This window comes from Haliotis rufescens, unplaced genomic scaffold (genome assembly GCF_023055435.1).
Source record: "Haliotis rufescens isolate VD_foot unplaced genomic scaffold, xgHalRufe1.0.p SCAF_10, whole genome shotgun sequence".
Taxonomy (NCBI): domain Eukaryota; kingdom Metazoa; phylum Mollusca; class Gastropoda; order Lepetellida; family Haliotidae; genus Haliotis; species Haliotis rufescens.
This window is the reverse complement of record NW_025963780.1, coordinates 40,805,504-40,826,376: the sequence shown is the minus strand read 5'-3', so window position 1 is coordinate 40,826,376 and position 20,873 is coordinate 40,805,504. Positions and strand designations below refer to the sequence as shown.

General features: G+C 42.0%; 1 protein-coding gene across 1 annotated transcript in view; it reads left to right on the top strand.

Annotated features, from left to right (window-relative positions):
* The window catches only part of LOC124146713 (calcitonin receptor-like), a 119,261-nt gene that overhangs the window by 83,578 nt on the left and 14,810 nt on the right, over window positions 1–20,873 (top strand). The window contains exons 6-7 of the mRNA XM_048386083.1: window positions 1,498–1,624; window positions 15,553–15,706. Coding sequence (XP_048242040.1) covers window positions 1,498–1,624; window positions 15,553–15,706 — 281 coding nt within the window. The remainder of the gene's footprint in view (window positions 1–1,497; window positions 1,625–15,552; window positions 15,707–20,873) is intronic.

The window sequence follows — 20,873 nt, the reverse complement described above, 5'->3', positions numbered from 1 at the left end:
CATTCAGACAAGAAGTAGGCACCCCCATAGTTTTTGTTTTGTTTTGTTTGTTGTTTAACGCCGCACTCCAATATTCCAGCTATATGACGACTGGTCACTAGTTGTGCTTATCACATTGAACGTTTATAAGACAATCGATATACCTAAAGCTAAACTTCCTGGCCAAATTCCCTTGTTTTTGTTTTTCCAGTCCGGGCAGGATTCAGCAATACCCCAACTATACGACGGAGGTCTGTAAATAATCGCGTGGAGTACACCCTAATCCATTAACAACCTATCAAAACTATGAATGGCGTTCCAAGAAAGACGCAATCGTTCCAAATGTCCTTTCGCTACCCACTTTTAACAGACTGGTCTGTTCTTATAATTAATAAGTGCGAAAAAGGCATTTGAACCCACGACCAACGGAGTATGGCACGGCTAAGCGACACAGCTTTTAACAGCAACTTGCGGCGCCTTGGAACGCCGGCTACCCCAACGAGTGAGTGAGTGAGTTAATATTTAATGTCACATTGGCAGTAGTTCAGTCATATCGTGACGAAAAGTTATACATTAATGATACATATATTAAGACTAAATAAAAAGCTGTCAACGATGGACAGGACAATAACTAGATTATCACAGATTTGATTTAAAACTAGTTGAGAATATTAAAAAGCAGTTAGTGTTAATGAACAACACAATATAAAAATGGGCTAGAGATCGTCGGTCGCTGAAGGGAGATCACCATTCTAGGGACCATGGGGACTTACAGTGCCTTTGCTTCCTGCATGGACCCCGGCAGGATTTAAATCATCCCTTCAGTCACTACCGACAGTGTACGAGATATGCCAAATATTACAATGACGAATATACTACGTTTAATTGCCTGGCATGCATAAAATACTTTGAATGATATGGGACCAACATACCCTCTTAGGGGGACAATAATTTTACGCTACTTTAATCAGCACTACCATTTTATAAAATCATACACTAAATACATCAAAATGTATGAATAAGTTGAATGACATATTTTAATAGCCTGAAGGCACGAAAGTGAATCTGACACAAAATAATGAAATCTTTATATTTTGATTTGTTCTTGACATATTTTAGAGCTGTTAAATTGTGTGTGCTTCTGCTGTGAATATTGAACTATTATGGGGTAATCGTGAAGAAACTGTTCTGGATCCAATGACAGTGGCACTAACAACTGCGCCACCATCCTTAGATCCATCTGTAAATATAGATTTATAAGTGTCATAAGGGTGTTTCGTAATTGATTGTATTCTTGTTTATAAATAAGTGGATTTGTATCAGATTTTTTACAAGTCTAGTTAATGTGAGGCCTACATTTGGCCTAAGCAGGCGATGAAAACAGTTGTGTGGGAGCTATATCTTGAAAGTTAATGTTAGCAGCAGAAACGACAGATTTACTTCTGATTCCAAGTGGTGGAACAAGATGCTACCCCAACGAAACAGTGATGACGATCATGTACCAAATGTTTGTTTCAGGCAACTGAAGTGTAGTAGGGTGACTATGCACCAGCATCTGTTCATATCCTACATCCTGACCGGAATGATGTGGATCGTCACCTACACCACTGTACCCATGCGGCCAGATGTTCTCCGCAGCAACCCGGTAGGTACCGACTTACACCACACCTACCTGCATAGAAAATATGACGCGTAGAAAAAGAAACGTATGTTATAGTCGAAAATGCACGCCAAATTAACAGCTGAAAGCACTAAAGAGGGGTTTTGGGTTCGTTACGTTTGTTTAACGTTGCTCTCAACAATATTCGTTAGGCGATAAACCTCGCAACCCGTAGGCAATCATAGTCCATTTATCCTGTACAAGAGTCGAGAACACGAAATACCACAAAGTTAAGCCAGTATACGTAACTCGAGTTTAACGTTTCTTGAGGCTCCCGACCCGGGGTTATCCGGGGTTATCCCGACCCGGGGTTATCAACCGCCCCAATTCCTAACACATGGGAGGAGCATGGGAGCGCATGACTGGGTTGACACAGCGGATTTTGGACTCCATGTTAGATGATATGAAGCGGAGGGAACTAACGCATGAGGTTTTGACCACGTTCATGGCTGAGATGTGTGCGATCATCAACGCGCGTCCTATTGTACCAGTTTCTTTTGACCCTGATGACCCATTTATTCTTACACCTGCCACCCTTCTTACTCAGAAAACTCATCATGTCACAGACTCTATGGAGACGATGGATATTAAGGGCATGTATAGAGCTCAGTGGAAGAGGGTGCAAGTGCTGTCTGACACATTTTGGAATCGCTTGAAACATGATTATCTTCATACCTTGCAACCTACAGTCCGTTTGACTCCAAATGAGAAAGATGAATTGCAAAATAACTCGAAATCCAGAAAAGTGTATGAAACATCAATACAGTACTTGACCATGTACCCAACAAAATCTGAATTTTGTTAATTTTAAGACCCATGACGTATGAATTTCTTTAAGAAACTATCATGTAATTTTGTATCGAAATGTGTGCATGACACATAGGGGGGACAAACCGTGGAAGCCACAGCGCAAGCACGCATGCACTGCACGGTCTGTGGTAGGGGAAATGACAAAGCGTTAGAGGGGCCGTCTCATGATAATTTCAGTTGCAATCTGACTCGCTCATGGCATAAATCTCGTCGTCGGAACTGCTGGTGCCTGAACCGACTGCCACTATTATAGGTAGGACTGTTGCTGGCCGTAGTCCATCTAGTGACCAATAACGTGGCTCTATCTCGTCAACGACTGTGGCCACAAAACGCCTCCATGTTTCTACTGTTACCCGACCAAGGGATTCCGCTACGAGTTGTTTAACGTCTCGTAATTTGAACGTTGTGTTCGATCGTCCAACGTCACCCTTGACATGCCCCATACCAACTCGACTGGATTCAGGTCGCAGTGATAAGGTGGCAGTCGTAAGACAGCGTGACCCTGACCCTTGATGTAACTGTCAATTTATACACAGGGTCAGGAAGGAAAGGTAATGTTCCTCTGTTGCAGCCAAGTAACCATGTCTCCTTTACGGTTATTAGAGGTTGGAGTCTTGCTTTCTGGATCCTGCACACTATGATACGGTGCATTGTCCATGACAATGAGAGACTTGGTAGGCAAAGCAGGGACTAATTTATCTTTCACCCACTCCAGAAATACATTGCCGTTCATTTCTGTGTGGTAGTCCCTGTTGTCTATGAGTCTTTCACCCTTTCCCACTAGTAACTTTCTACCAGACTCCTTACAGTCACCACTGGGTACCCACTGACTGCTGGCTGTGTGTGACGCATTTACCCATGTCTCATCTAAGTAGACGGGCTCATATCCTTCTACACGTTTCTGCTTGATGGTACGAAGGTAATAATTTCGGAGACGAACAATGTCAGACTGTTCACACAACACAGCACTATTTTCTCCAGTTATCTTTTTGTATTTGTAACCAAATGTATGCAACAGCTGCCATAGTTTGTACTTTGTAACACGTAAATCATGGTCAGTTTCAAGGTGTTTCTTCAAAATTCTTAGGGACAGGTACTTATTTTCTGAGTGCAGTTTAACAATTGCACGTCTGACTTGATCCCTCTGAAAACTGTCTAATTTATCAACCTTGCGTGGTTTTGACATGTTCCCTACCTCCTTGGCCTGACTATTTGTATCTCGTCTACTAACAACATTTTTAAGTTTCTGAGGGGACATACCAAGAGCTTTTGAAGCTCGTTTCAAGAATTTATTAATTGCATAAAAAGGCTTTGCTCTTTCTGCTTCACTTCTAAAGAAATCATACACATTCAACATCAACTGTTTAACATCTGCTGAGTAGCGCATCTTGTCATTGAATGAACACTGTCATTGTGTAGCACGTGCAGACCGTGCTTGCGCTGTTCCTTCCACGGTTTGTTCCCCCTACGTGTCATGTACACATTTCGATACAAAATTACATGATAGTTTCTTAAAGAACTTCATCCGTCATGGGTCTTAAAATTAACAAAATTCAGATTTTGTTGGGTACAGGGTATTCATGGTCAAGTACCGTATTGATGTTGCATACACTTTTCTGGATTTCGAGTTATTTTGCAATTCATCGTTCTCATTTGGAGTCAAACGGACTGTAGAAGGAAATGGACGGAGGATAGGCCAAACATTTGTGCTGGAGATTTTGTTCTTCTGAGTGAAAAGAACATTGCCAGGAATGAGTGTCCTGTAGGACTGGTAGAACGATGTATTCCAAGCCTTGACAACAAAGTAAGAAAAGCTATTGTGCGTGTGGTGCGACAAGGCAAAGTGTCAACTTACACTCGTCCTATATCTGGGATGGTGGTCTTGTTGCCCTCTGATGATAGGATCAAGTGACAAGTGATATGTGACGTTAACTGTTGCTTAGTGGACTTGGTGCTAGTTATCACAATGATATTATCATTGACAACCTCGGGAACATTTGTTAACATTTTGTATAAGAATCATTTTAGTTAAGTGTTTGGTATTTCTGTCGACTTTTCACAATGTCAGTAGTAGTGATATCTAAGTTTAGATATCAGACAGGGAGTGTTCCATTACTCCGTAACAAGTTATTTTTAGTGGTATTCACTCACTCATTTTTAGCGGTATGCATGGGCACTCTTCTGCGTGGAGTTATCTTTACTGGTGTTCACGTGCAAAATGGTCTCCGAGCAGGCCATGTGTTTGGGTTCTCACCCGGTTTCGTTAGGCGATCATAGTCCATTTATCCTGCACAAGAGCCGATAACACAACATACAACCAAAGTTAAGCCAGTAACTCGAGTTTATCGTTTCTTGAGGCTCTCGACCCGGGGTTATCTAAACCGCTAGGTCCCCTCCAGGGGTGAGACGGAACAGCGAGCCTGACCAACCGATCCTGTTAGCCGCCTGTTACGGAAAACATGGGTAGCTGAACAACCATTCTACCCCGGATCTTCACGGGCTGGTTCGTTACGGTCACAATAGATAGTGTTATGATACAAACTGGATGTAATGTACCTACGTTTATCTTCCATAGGGCGGTATCCAATAGTTTTCAAGCCGGAAGAATAGCTCCACACTATGCCGTGCTTGTCATTCGAGACGACGTACATGTATGAGCTTACAATTTGTGATTGCGTGACACGGTGTTGGTCGTTCCTACTGCTATCAACCACGACAAAGCACTCGACAAAACCACGACATGCAATCCTTTCCAAGGCTTTGTCGTCTCATAAAGGACGCTATCCGTGCAGATCCGGGGTAGAATAGGTCTTCAGCAACCCATGCTTGCCCAAAAAGGCGACTATGCTTGACGTAAGAGGCGACTAACGGTTATACCAAGGAATTCAGTCCGTCCGTCCTTCCGGGGACATTTTTGTGCGACTTATAGCTTGAAAACTACTACAAAGCTTCTTTTCATCTTTGGTAAACACTCTTAAAACCAAAAGGAGAGGTGCAGTGGGAAGCCAGATTTCAATATAAAAATTTTCAGAAACCATACAGCTATTTTTCATTTTTTTACTTAGAATCTTTTCACTTAAACATTCGTACGACCAAAACAGGATTATAAGAAACGTCACCTGAATATTTTTTCAATATATTTTCAACCAATGTCAAAAAACCTTTTAATGTAGATTAGAGCCGTGAAGATCGGGGGTAGAACAGGTCTTCAGCAACCCATGCTTGCCGTAAAAGACGTGATGCATGTCATCGTATCCTATTCGCGTTGGTCTATCCCTGGAATGTCTGGTTTCAGACTCGATTAATTACAGACAGCTGTCATATAGCTGGATTGCTGCTGAATGTGGCGTTAAGCAACAAACAAACCAATCTCATGGGTCGATGCTCATGACGTCTGTCACTGGATTGTCTGGTCCTAACTCGATTATTTATAGACCACCGTCATATAGATGGAATGTAATCATGTTTGTTTTTTTTGTTTGTTGTTTAACGCCGCACTCAGCAATATTCCAGCTATATGACGGCGGTCTGTAAAATAATCGAGTCTGGACCAGACAATCCAGTGATTGACATCATGATCATCGATCCACGCAATTGGGATCGATGACATGTATCAACCAAGTGAGCGAGCCTGACCTCCCGATCCCGTTAGTCGCCTTTAACGACAAGCATAGTCGCCTTTTACGGCATGTACGGGTTGCTGAAGACCTATTCTACCCCGGAATCTTCACGGGTCGAATATAATCATGAGTATAACGAGATTGACCAGTACGACATCGTCTTTATATGACCTCTTCAAATCTGGACTGACAACCCAAGTGTGTGTAACCGATATTTGGTTTTATTCCATATAATTTATTCATACACTCTTGGGAGTCCCACTTCTTCTGCATGAGATCTCTGATATAACATCTAATTACAGGTTTATAGTCACTGTAGCGTATGAGAAGTGGTGTCACAGATTCGTTGAGTGCTGCCTTAGCAGCAGCAGCAGCCTTTGTGTTACCAACGGCTGGGTAACCAACAAAAAGCGATGTCGTATTGGCCAGTAGCCAGATTATTGTGTAATTAAATTATGTCACGTTTAACTGGAGACGACAGCGAGTCTGCAAAAATAATAAATTCCTGATATTTAGACTGTTAATTTATATATTCTAGAGCAGTTAAAATGGCCTTTGATTCAGCTGTAAATATGGATGAGTTATCTGGTAATCTAGTTGATGAAATTCTGGATCCAATCATAGTGGCACTGCTGGCAACAGCACCTCCATCCTTGGATCCATCTGTAAATATTGATTTGTAAGTATTATATTCGTTTCTTAACTGATTATGTTCTTGTTGATATTGTAGTTGATTAGTGTCAGATTTCTTTAGTTTAGATAAGGTAAGATCCACCTGCGGCTTTACCGATTGCCAATGGGGAGAAGAAAGCAGATGGAAAGGAGATATATATTCAAGTTTAATATCAGCAGCAGCAGGTTTAATTCTTATTCCAAGAGGCGGAATCAGAGATGACCTTTTCCTGAACAGATCCTTATAAAGAGGGAGTGGGCGAGTTTGGTTTTACGCCTCTTATAGCAATATTACAGGAATATCACAGCGGGGGACACCAGAAACGGGCTACACACATTGTACTCATGTCGGGAATCGAACGAGGGTCTTCAGCGTGAGGAGCGAACGCTTCAACAGATCGCCCGACTGATCCTCATAAGATGGATTAAACACACAGCTGTATACAGGATTGGACTAGTTAGAATGTAACTTTGTGTGATCGAATATTGGACAGTTAACCTTCGCAAAACAGGTCGATAAAAGAATTTCTTCCGCAGAATTTGTCAGTCACCGTTAAAAAATATAGCTATTTTGTGGCTTTGTAAATATACGAGGTGACGTTCTTATGTCCTTAAGTTTACAACTTTAGAACCACTGCATGGAGTCTTTTAAAATTTCAGGAACACTTTCTAAACTAATAGTGAGTGAGTGAGTTAGGTTAACGCCGTTTTTAACAGTATTCCAGTTATATCACGGCGTGTCAGCTTAGTGTGGGAGGAAAGCAGGTCTCAGGCGTTTACCATTTCGGTGAAACCCACGAGCACGGGCCGGTATGGTGCTGACAAACCTAGAAATATAATCGGGGCGAACCGGGATTCGAACCCACAATCATAGCTTTCTGGCGTGCCCAAGGGACGCAACTCTGCACAGCGAATCGCGACGCCTGGGCCCCCCTTGCCCCCTTCTACTAATACGAGAGGTGCGGTGCAAAGTTTGATTTTGTTGTGGATTTTCGGAGACAGTATGAGTTTTTACATATTTAGCGACCAGGGCCCCGTTCCTCAAAGCGATCTTAGCACTATAATGATCGTAAGCCTATGTTAAAGTATGGGACTTACGATCACCTTAGCGCTAAGATCGCTTTGAGGAACGGGACCCTGTACATTTAAGCGACCTATAACTTACAGACTACTTCATGGATTCTTGTACAATTTGGGGTGTGATTTCGAAAAGTTGAATTCATGTTTTGAGATCAGAAATATGTTGGAGCCGATGTCTGGGATAATAGTGAGCCCTGTTCACCTTTTCCCTTGTTTATCTTTGAAGTTGCACCTTTACCTAGGACACACACCAATTGTGTTGTGATTTATCTGACGAAGCATGTGATTTATTTGACGTAGCATAAGGACGATGAACCTAAACCCCTCTGAAAGTGACACACTTTTTTATTAGTGTGATAACGCATAGCTTCTAAGAAAAATATGCCATTTACCCCTTCATCGATCTTCGACAGATCAATCCTAAAATAACACTAGGGGGCACGGGCTGCCCAGTTGTCTAAGGCGCCGCGATTCGCTGTGCAGAGTTGTGTCCCGAGCTCGGCAGAGCACCATGACCGTGCTCGTGGGTTTCACCGAAATGTTAAACGTCTGAGACCTGCCACACCACATTCAGCTAACATGCCGTGATATAACTAGAATTATGTTAAAAGCGGCGTTAAACCCAACTTAATCAAAATAACACTGTATGGATTTTACCGTGAGCACACCTAATCGATTAACAACCTATCAAAACTTCTTATGGCCTTCCCAAGAATGATGCAATCGTTCCAAATTTCCGATAAATACCTACTCAAACAGACTGCCCTATGCTCATAATTAATCAGGAGCACTTAACCTTGGTTTTAACTGTTACCAAAAAGTTGTTTGATCAAGGTTAGATTATTCAAGGCCCCGGTATAGCTTTAAAAAGAGTTTGACCGTTTCTGTCCAAGCCAGCAGTCGTCGCATACCACGCATCAGTACTATCAAATGCGGAGGACATTTTCACATTTGACGCATCAGTTACAAAGCATCTTCCCGAGGCCCGTGAGTCAACTGACTTTTAAAAGTCCCGTTTCAACCCTTGCCAAACTTGGCTGGTATTATGGAGTTACATTTTGGCTGGACTAACGAGTCTATGCATAGTCCGATCAAAATCGCACAACGAAATCAAAATCAAGTTCGTAAACTCTCATGCAGATTTCGGCCGATTGCAGGATTTGCAAAACATGTGCACCCCCAACTCATTGTCAACAGATATTTTCCTATTTTTTTCATGTTTTTTAATCTAGGTGCTCACATGATTTGTTGTACTTCACTATGTAAGACCCGTTTTATTATAATATAGATCTTGATTATCGATCAGATCGTCTTGAGTGGGCGCCGCCATTATATTTGAAACAAATGCAAGTGACACGAGGGGTGGAATCTGATTGGTCCATTGGAGAGGCATAGAAGGGACATAACTCGTAATAGCCACTGATGGTGGCCTTTTACACCTGGTGTCATCACTAATGGCGATCCATAGACACATGCTCGTGATATAGTCACCGCTATTTTTCCCTTTTCCCACTAGATTCTATTTAGGCAGATACTAGAGACTGGTTTCATATTCTCTAGCGTTGGCGTTCTAACTTTTATGAAGATGTCGCAAACATTTCATCGACGAAGCTAAGTGAACCTCAGCGGCTTGCGTCACAAGGGAGTTACTCTTGCAAAAGGTTGGAAATGTTACCCAACGAGATGAGAAGGCATAACAAACAGCCACGCAATATATTTTTAAAAGTTTCATGTGACCTTACTGTATATTGTTGATTGACTGGTGGTCAAGTGTTTCTTTGGTTTAGTTTGTTTGTTGTTTGACGCCGCACTCAGTAATATTCCAACTACATGAGGGCGGTGTGTATAATAATCGAGTCTGGACCACACAATCCAGTTACTGACATCATGAGCACCGATCCAATGATTGGGATACGATTTGTTTGTTTGTTTGTTGTTTAACGCCGCACAAAATTCCAGCTATGTGACGGCGGTCTGCATTATCAGTTGTGCTGGGTCGGCTATATAAGAAATGTTCGGGTCGAGTGAGTGAGTGAGTGAGCTTGATTTTACGCCACTTTTAGCAATATTCCAGCAATATCACGGCGGGGGACACCAGAAATGGGCTTCACACATTGTAACCATGTCGGTAATCGAACCCGGGTTTTCGGCGTGACGAGCGAACGCTTTAATCACTAGGCTACCCGACCGCCCCTGCCCCTGTTTGGGTCGAGACATTAGAGATGCCTTCACTTTGTTACGGGGGCTAATATCTTTTCTTAGAACTTAGAATAGGTCTTCAGCAACCCATGCTTGCCGTAAAAGGCTACTATGCTTGTAGTAAGAGGCGACCAAAGGGATCGGGTGGTCAGACTCGCTGACTTGTTGATTCATGTTATCGTGTCCCGAATGCGTGGATCGATGCTCATGATTTCAATCACTGGATTTTCTGATCAATTATTTACCTTGTGTAATGGTCTCATATACAGTAGACAAAACATTGCCACATCGCAATGAGAAGCTGACAACTTAATTGTCCAACAAGCAATTAAAGTAGCAGCAGGTGGATGCAAAATATCAAAGTACATGTGGTATTCATGGACATTGGAGCTTCTGTTTCTAAACATTAACCTGTCGTTCTAGGCCTACTTGCAGCACATGCATTGAGAGGTTGTGATACAACAGCATCATGTTTTGAAGTTGGTAAAGGAAAAGTGGTGAAGGCATTAAAGGACGGTCACTCTCTCTCACTGCATGGAGATCCTACAGCATATTTACTCGTAATCTCTTTACAAGCAGCGCAATTCACGGCAAACCAAACTGCACATCTGTCACAGAAGCTCGCTTACACGTTCGGGCTACCAAAACTTGAAGAGGCTGTTCTCAAATTCCCAAGCTCGCAACTTTAACGCCAACAGATGGCTTTTTGGAAAACGAGAAGCGGGCACATCTCAAAACCAGTGTGTGGAAGGCTGTGCAATGGTTACAACCCAGTTTGGTTTCCATAAAGAAATTACATCAAAGTGCCTACTTCCAGTGACTGTACTACCACAATATATTTTGAAATATATTTTATATTTGTGAAGTTTACATGTGGCAGTGCCCGTGAAGATTCCGGGGTAGAATAGGTCTTCAGCAACCCATGCATGCCGTAAAAAGGTGACAATGCTTGTCGTAAAAGGCGACTAACGGGATCGGGTGGTCAGGCTCGCTGACTTGGTTGATGCATGTCATCGATCCCAATTGCGTGGATCGATGCTCGTGATATTACTCGTTTATTTACAGACCGCCGTCATATAGCTGTAATATTGCTGAGTGCGGCGTTAAACATCAAAACAACCAACCAACATGTGGCAGTGATACACCGTGGAGGACAAAGCAATGTGGCTGCAGTCACGCCGAGTTACCTTTCACAGTATCCTGCTCCTGTAGCTCCAGTGTAGGCTTCAACCCACTCACTAACCATGTTATTGATGATGAGGAAGAAACCTAAACTGACTGATATATGTGCAGAAATCCTTGACCAATATTCACCTTTAAAAGTTCAGAATAATTAGTATTCCTAAAAGAATCACGTATTTGTTGATTTTTATAATATTTCGGCAGCCATTTTGGCAATTATCTTGCTTATTTAACATTCAAATTATGTTTTAAGTGATACCAGTTCATTTAGAATAACATATTCTAATTAGTTGAAGGCACAATTTGAGTGATATGCACCAAAAGTAGTTCCATATTCCATACTATTAGCAAAGAAGCTATATTTTCATGTTTCGGCGGCCATCTTGTCGGCCATCTTTAATATTTCAAAATGCCCAAAAGATGTGTCATCAGTCAGTTCCATAATATAGAATACATCATTAAACAAATCCAGCATTTAAAAAACCCAACTTTCTCCCCTAATTCAGGGTTGGGGTTAAATATTCATTTCTCTGTCGGAATAATAGCTGGATAATTGCTGAGTGCGGCGTGAAATAACACACAAACAAATCAGGTAACGTCTATTGTGACATGGTGACTCAAAGGGGTAGCCAATTCTGTTAAGTGGAGTGCGGGGATGTCAATATTTCAATTTCACTTCTTGAAAAAAATGACAAATCAATCAAATATTTAGCCCTTGGGTTATTATTATAAGTACGCGTGGTCATGAATTGTGTGTGAATATTCCAGTATAATTGACTTCTGCAAGCTGTGCATACTGATATGACAAATTAAGGGGAATGCCAGACGTCCTGAGGGTAGGGGTTGGCACCCTCATTCAAGCGAAGTGTAATTGACTTGAATTTTCAAGTATTTTGTACATTGACTGGATTTACTTGGACTGTAACATAAAAACTTACGCACTAACAAACGTGAATAAAGTCGTAAGTACTTGATATTTGCGCGGGAGACACCAGCCCGAACATGACGCAAGTTGTTTTGAATGTCAGTAGTGTCACATAAAACACAGACAGCTGCAGCTGAACAAAAATGAGTGGGAAACATTTATTACCAGAGGGATTCAGTGTTTTGAGCTGTTCATCTATCATGGGATTTTGATAATTTGTTTAAAGCCGCACACAGCAATATTCCAGCTATATGACGGCGGTGTGTAAATAAATAATCTAGTCTGTACCAGTCAATCCGGTGATTGACATCATGAGCATCGATCTACGCAATTGGGATCGATGGCGTGCTTTAACCGAGTCAGCGAGCCTGACCACCCGATCCCATTAGTCGCCTCGTACGACAAGCATGGTTTGCTGAAGCCCTTTCAACCCCGGATCTGCACACATTTGGACCCAATGCTTAATAAGTCTTCAGCAACCATTTCTTGCCGTGAAAGGTGACTATGCTTGTCGTAAGAGGCGACTAACGGGATCGGGTGGTCAGGCTCGCTGACTTGGTAAATGACTTGGTTGATGTATGTCATCGTGTCCCAATTGCGTGGTGGATTTATACTCTGGATGTCAATCACTGGATTGTCTGGTCCAGACTCGATTATTTACAGTCCGCCGTCATATAGCTGGAATATTGCTGAGTGCGGCGTTAAACAACAAACAAACTAAAAAACAATCTTTAGACCCCCTTGAAACCGAGGTCAAGCTGTTCTGCTTCCACAGAGGTCTTCTCCTGATGTCCAGACGAGATAACATTTGTATGACCGCCTCGCGAGATCTGGGTTCATTATCGTCTTCTCAGCTGTCAGTCAGCTGATGAACAGAGTCGCGCGTGTGGCGTATGTAGTTTGATGGTCTGATGAGGTTATCAAGACAGTCGATGTGTCTCTTCTATAGCATACGGAAGCCTTTTAGGGCCATTTGGTTCATTATTTTCTTGAATGAGTGAGTGAGTGAGTATGGTTTTACGCCGCTTTTAGCAATATTCCAGCAATATCACGGCGGGGGACACCAGAAATGGGCTTCACACATTGTACCCATGTCGGTAATCGAACCCGGGTCTTCGGCGTGACGAGCGAACGCTTGGCTACCCGACCGCCCCTTTTTTCTTGAAGATACTTAGTTGAAGTTATTATTTTGAAATTTCAAGATATATCAGTTCAAATTTCAAGATACTAAGTTAAATTTTCAAGTTATTATCTTGAAGTTTTAAGCATTAAACTTCACGAATTAAAACCAACAATCGGTCATACCTACTTGGTTGTAAGTCAGAGAAATGACGAGGTCGTTTTACGACGATGTCGTATTGGCCACAGTCGGATTACCAACGAATATCTGCTTAAGACCCGTGAAGATTCCAGGGTAGAATAGGTCTTCAGCAACCCTTACTTGCCGTATAAGGCGACTATGCTTGTCGTTAAAGGCGACTAACGGGATCGGGTGGTCAGGCTCGCGACTTGGTTGATGCATTTCATCGATCCCAATTGCATGATATCAATCACTGGATTGTCTGGTCCGGACTCGATTATTTACAGGGTGAGTGAGTGAGTATGGTTTTACGCCGCTTTTAGCAATATTCCAGCAATATCACGGCGGGGGACACACATTTTACCCATGTCGGGAATCGAACCTGGGTCTTCGGCGTGACGAGCGAACGCATTAACCACTAGGCTACCCGACCTCCCCGAGATTATTTACAGACCGCCGTCATATAGCTGGAATATCGCTGAGTGCGGCGTAAAACAACAACACCAACCAACCAACTATTCCGGTGGCGACCTTGCCCTTCGTTCGAAGCTGTCACTGACATGCAAGCAGACTTTGAGTTAGTTGATTTTCACGTCTTCAGTTAGGTTGTACAGTTAACATGAATATCTTTGGCGAACACTCTGATTTCCCCTACAGTGCGAGCGAGCGAACGACCGTTGGTGCGATATTCAAAGCGCGGCGCTAATGTGACTATTTAACTTATCTTAAAGGTGTCCTGCGTTTTAACAACAATGTTAAATGTTAACTCTCTCACTCAATATTCATGCGCAACCAGATTTTGCAACCGGTTTCAGTTTGGTCTGTCAACAAACGAAAGTTTTGTATTAACACCCATACTCGTTAGATGCCGTTTTTACGAAACTCGTGTACAGATACCATAGAAAGTCCACACGTTTCGTAACGGTATCTGGCGGGATTAAGTGAAGTATTCTCTATTCATTTGCCCACAGACAGTGTCTTTGTTTATTTGTTGTTTAACACCGCACTTCGCAATATTCTAGACCAGACAATCCAGTGATTGACATCATGAACATCGATCCACGCAATCAAGGAAGTCCGCGAGCCTGACCACCCGATCCCGTTAGTCGCCTTTTACGATTTGTCAGCACCATACTTTGCTCGTGGCATTACTTCGGCTTTCCTCCAACATTAAGCAAACACGCCGTGATTTAACTGGAATACTATTCTAAGCGGCGTTGAACACAACTCACACACGTAATTCGACAGTTCATATTTAGAACGACTATCGATCTTCGTCCGGTACAGATCATCAGTAAATCGTTTTAGCTCCTAAAATACTCCAGAGACCATGCTTGTCGTAAGAGGCGACTAACGGGATCGGGGGTCAGGCTCGCTGACTTGGTTGATGCATGTCATCCATCCCAATTGTGTGGGTGATGCTCATGATGTCAATAACTGGCTTGTCTGGTCCTGACTCGAGTATTTACAGACCGCCGATTATGTACAGACAAACAAACAAAACTAATCTGCAGGCTTACACCAGCGACAGCTTAATCGAGGAATCTTACATCGTTCACCAAGGGATTGTACAGGGATTGGTCCATTTAATGGTCGAAAGCGCCAAGCAAATACACGGCTTATTGGCATTTTATTGCCCTCTTATTCACTTCGTCGTCAATTCGACTTATCGACCGACCATTTCATATGCTTGAGAATAGACTGCGACAGGAAGGTTTCTCTTTCTGCATCAAGGCATTTCACAACAATATTTTCGAGACGTCTGCGTAACAATCGTTTTTCATAACGTAACATTTGCGGGACGTCTGCTGCACAATTATTTTTAACAACGCAATATTTTCGAGATGTCTGTTGAGCAAACGGTTTTTTCAAATGCCATATTCGCAGGACTTCTGCCGAACAATTATTTTTCATAACTTACATTTTCGAGACGTCTGCCAAACAATTATATTTCACAACGTAATATTTTCGAGAAGTCGGCGGAACAATTATATTTCACAACACAATATTTGCAAGATCTGAGGTACAAGTATTCTTATTCAGTATTTACTCAAACTAACTTTAATTTCATTTGCCCAGATTGAAATAGTTCTTACCTACATAACAATGTTGTTATTCGTTTCAGGGTTGGTGTCAAGCTTTACATGTGTTCACTCAGTACCTGACTGTGTGCAACTACTGCTGGATGGTGTGCGAGGGCTTCTTTCTGCATACGCTTATTGTCATGGCGTTCAGCAAGGAGAAGAAATTACTCTGGATGTGCATTGTCATGGGCTGGTGTGAGTATAGACTTGGAGTTTAAGTTTCTCTATAGATTGAGTGAGTGAGTATGGTTTTACGCCGCTTTTAGCAATAGCACGGCAGGGGGCCACCAGAAATGGGCTTCGCACATTGTACCCATGTCAGGAATCGAACATGGGTCTTCTGTGTGACGAGCGAACGCTTCGATGGATCGATGTTCATGATATCAATCACTGGATTGTCTGGTCCAGACTCGATTATTTACAGACCGCCGTCACATAGCTGGAATATTGCTGAGTGCGGCGTTAATCAAAAAACCAACCAACCAACTAACCAACCAATTGCCTGGATCGATGCTCATGATATTAATCACAGGATTGTCTGGTCCAGACTCGATTATTTACAGACCGCCGTCATATAACTGGAATATTGCTGAGTGCGGCGTTAAACAACAAACAAACAATATGTAACGATACAGTATAAAACAGGCTATAGATCGCCTGCAACTGAAGGTAGATCACCTCACCAGGGACCATGGGGAGTTACAGTACTTTTGCTACCTGCATTGACCCTAGCAATATTTACATCATCCCTTCAGGTGTTGGCGACTAGTGACCAATTTAGCCGAATTAAAAGAACACATATTCTGCAATTAAAAGTGGCAGTAATAAATATACTTGGAATGACGTGGTCTGGCATTCCATCTCTGGGGGGACAATCGTTTTACACTACGTCAACCCCCATCGAGGGTACAGCCACTGACAATCTTGGTTATCAAATTTATTCTTCAAATATTAAAAAGGTAATTTATTCTATACAGGACTTACTATTCAAACTTTATGACACACTACAGTTTTTTTTAAAAAAATGAACGTGTATAATTAAATCGAAACTAACATTTATAAAAAGATCCTTGTGAGATGATGATTTGAAATATTTATCCCTTTTGATAGCAAAATCAATACAGTCAAGCATGTATTATGACCTCTTCAAATCTGGACTGACAGCCTAAGGAGGTGTAACCGATATTTGGTTTAATTTCATGTAATTTATGATACCTACTTGGGTGTACCACTTCCTTTGCATCAGATCTCGGATGTAGCATCTGATGAGAGGTTTGATATCGGTGTATGGGATACGAAGTGGCGTCACAGATTTGTTGAGTGCTGCTTTTGCAGCAGCATCTGCCATTGCGTTCTCAGTGATTCAAACATGGCTGGGTAACAAACAGAAAACGATGTCGCATTGGCCAGCAAGCTGCAAGATCATTTTTCAATTCAACAATTTCTATTATGCGTGAATCAAATGTCTTGAATAGCCTGGAGGACAGAAAGAGAATCTGAAAAAATATGAACTGTTTAGATTATGTTTAGATTAGCTGTTGATGTATTTAAGTGCTGTTAAAATAGAAAAGTTGTCTGGTAATAGGTATTAGATAGTTCTGGATCCAATGACAGTGGCGCTGGCAACAGCATCACCAGCTTTGGATCCATCTGTAAATATAGATTTGTAAGTATCATATACTGAGTCAAATTAAAAACTTCACATTTTTAAAAGTAATCCCATATATGATATACAACGGACAAATGTATCAGAGAAGGTAATTTTTAATCATTAAAGTCCAAAGCAGGATTTTAATTAACGGTGGTAACCATAATTTGTTCAAAGCACCTACGGTATTCGGTAATAACATCAACAATTTAAATCATAAATCCCAAGCACGAGAATCTGATGGCCCACAAGTTCAGTAGCGTGTATGGCCAACATGTGCGTTGACAACTGCCACACAACGCCTCCGCATGGACCTTGTGATGCTTGTGAACACATGGTTGGGAAGACGGCGCCATTGTTGCTGCAAAATGGTGCAAAGATCTTGCAAATTCTGTGGTTAGTTCTGGAGAGTGCGCAGACTTCTGCCAAGAGCATCCCAGACGTGTTCGATGGGATTGAGGTCGGGAGACCTTGACGGCCAGTCCATGACGTTGACTCCCGCATTCTGAAGGAAATTCCTTGACAAAATTGCTGTGTGGGGTCTGGCATTGTCGTGTTGGAAGATCAAACCGGGTCCATGTGCTGCCATAAAAGGCAGAAGCGCTGGTGCCAGTACCTTGTCGCGGTAAGCAGCAGCGTTGAGGTTGCCACGGATGACAAGAAGCCTGGAACGTGCATTGCCACAGAGAGCACCCCACACTTCCGCCTCGAAATCTGTCAACTTCCTGTACACAACACTGGGCGTAACGTTCATGACGGCGCCTCCACACCCTCGCTCTACCATCAGCAAATCGAAGATTAAATCGGGATTCATCACTGTAGACAACTTGATTCCAATTCCATCGTAAGATTCGCTTTGCACACAACTGACGTTGACGTCTGTGTAATTGAGTCAGAATCAGCCCGCAGTATGGCCGTCGTGCTTGAAGGTGAGCATTTCTCAGACGGTTTCGAACAGTTTGCGCACTCAGTCTACCCCTAAACAGTTCATTTCTGGTTGATGTAGCCGTCCAAAATCGGTAACGGAGGTGACGTAAGACAATCTGACGATCCTCTGCATGTGACGTCACACGTGGTCGACCTGGCCGAGGGCGATCAGCGGTGGTACCCGTTTGCTGTAGACGCGTCTGTAAATCATAAACAGTCCGTCGACTACAACCCATCGTCCTTGCGACTTCAGTTACGGACGTCCCCGTCTGCAACAAGCCGATGGCACGTTCACGTTGCACGTTTGAAAGGCGTGGTATGACAAATGGCCGTAAAGACTTTTGTTTTCTTGTGTTTTTCTTTTTTTGTTAATGACTGCTAACAAGTATGGCTGAAAACACGTGCGGTATTATGGCCACGTGACCAATTGCACGTGAAAAACCACGTTTGCCATTATAGTGCTGTGCACATGATTTTGATCGATTCACCTGCACAAAAACGGGTGTTATCTGAAGACAATACGTGGCCATTACTGTTTAAATACACAATAAGGGCCCACAATGATAACTGGTCAAAATGTTAAAATTTTAGGATTGTGAAGTTTTTAATTTGGTTCAGTATATATGCTTCGTAATTCATTATATTGTTGTTGATAAATAGGTTGATACGTGTCAGGTTTCTTTAGTTTAGTTAGTTAGGTCCCCTCTGGCTTAACAAACTGCCATGGTGGTGATGAGAAAAGCTGAGTGGGGGCAATGTTTGCAAGATGTTTTTGCGCAGCAGAAATATGACATTGAATTCTTGTTCCAAGAGGTGGAATTAGAGATGATTTTGTTGGGTAGAGATTTTCGTATAGAGGAATAAAAACAGTCATAAACTGGATTGGATTTCTAAGAACGTAACTTAAATATATATTGCAAAGAGAATTTAATGCGACGTTGTTAAAGGGATGGCTCATCAGCCTCCACATACAGACATTGTAATGGCGAAGTTGAGAAGGTTCCAAATCAAAGCCTCAGGCCTTGATGTTGAATAGGATCTAGAATATTTAAATTACTTTTACAAGCTCCATCATAAATGATGGAGCCCTAATGTAGCTTGGAGCAGATAAGTGCTCTATATAGTTGAAGGAGGGTTTTCGATCTCCTCCCCACATGTAGTGTGAGACTACTTTAAGTAAGTCCAGGACCTTCAGACATTTATTCTTCAAATATTTAATGTGAGGAAGAAAAGTCATATAGTGATCTAAAATTATACCCAGGAACTTTATCTAAAATTAGTTTCGGATCTTTGTGCGGTTTATATTTTATACAAACATGAATACAGTTAACTTTGTTTCAGATTTTGAGAATTTAAATCCATTTTCCAAAAAACATTTCTGGATTTTATTTAAACATAGCTGCAGTTGCCGTGTATTGTAAGCATTGATCAATTGTATGAATGTTTTTACCACGACAGGAAATATTAAAATCATCCACAAAAAGTGATCCATCAATTGAATCATTTAAAAGTTTTGATAGGCTATTGATTTGAATGCTAAATAGTGTGACAGACAAGATACTGCCTTGTGGGACACCATGACCCCATGTATGATAATCAGACAGGGTAGAACCCACAGGGACTTGAAATTGCCTGTCGGTTAAAAAACTCGGATAGGAATTGAGGCAAACGGCCTCGCAATCCAAAATCATGTAAATCTTCTAAAATACCAGGTTTCCATGCAGTGTCATATGCTTTTGTCGAGATCGAAAAAGATAGACACTGCATGTTGTTTAGTTACTATTGCATGTTTAACAATTGATTCTAAGCGAACCAAATGATCGACCGTACTTCTGTTTTTCCTGAAACTACATTGTATGTTAGTTATGAGATTATTGGTTTCTAAGTACCAAACTAATTGATTATTTTTCATGCGTTCCATGGTTTTACAAACGGAGCTTGTCAATGACATTGGTAGAACATATGTAGGGTCTGTATGATCTCAACTGGATTTGAGTATTGGTATAACTACAGCATCACGGGGCGGTCGGGTAGCCTAGTGGTTAAAGCGTTCGCTCGTCACGCCGAAGACCCGGGTTCGATTCCCGACATGGGTACAATGTGTGAAGCCCATTTCTTGTGTCCCCGGCCGTGATATTGCTGGAATATTGCTAGAAGCGGCGTAAAACATAAACAGTCCGTCGACTACAACCCATCGTCCTTGCGACTTCAGCTACGGAAGTCCCCGTCTGCAACAAGCCGATGGCACGTTCACGTTGCACGTTTGAAAGGCGTGGTATGACAAATGGCCGTAAAGACTTTTGTTTTCTTGTGTTTTTCTTTTTTTGTTAATGACTGCTAACAAGTATGGCTGAAAACACGTGCGGTATTATGGCCACGTGACCAATTGCACGTGAAAAACCACGTTTGCCATTATAGTGCTGTGCACATGATTTTGATCGATTCACCTGCACAAAAACGGGTGTTATCTGAAGACAATACGTGGCCATTACTGTTTAAATACACAATAAGGGCCCACAATGATAACTGGTCAAAATGTTAAAATTTTAGGATTGTGAAGTTTTTAATTTGGTTCAGTATATATGCTTCGTAATTCATTATATTGTTGTTGATAAATAGGTTGATACGTGTCAGGTTTCTTTAGTTTAGTTAGTTAGGTCCCCTCTGGCTTAACAAACTGCCATGGTGGTGATGAGAAAAGCTGAGTGGGGGCAATGTTTGCAAGATTTTTTTGCGCAGCAGAAATATGACATTGAATTCTTGTTCCAAGAGGTGGAATTAGAGATG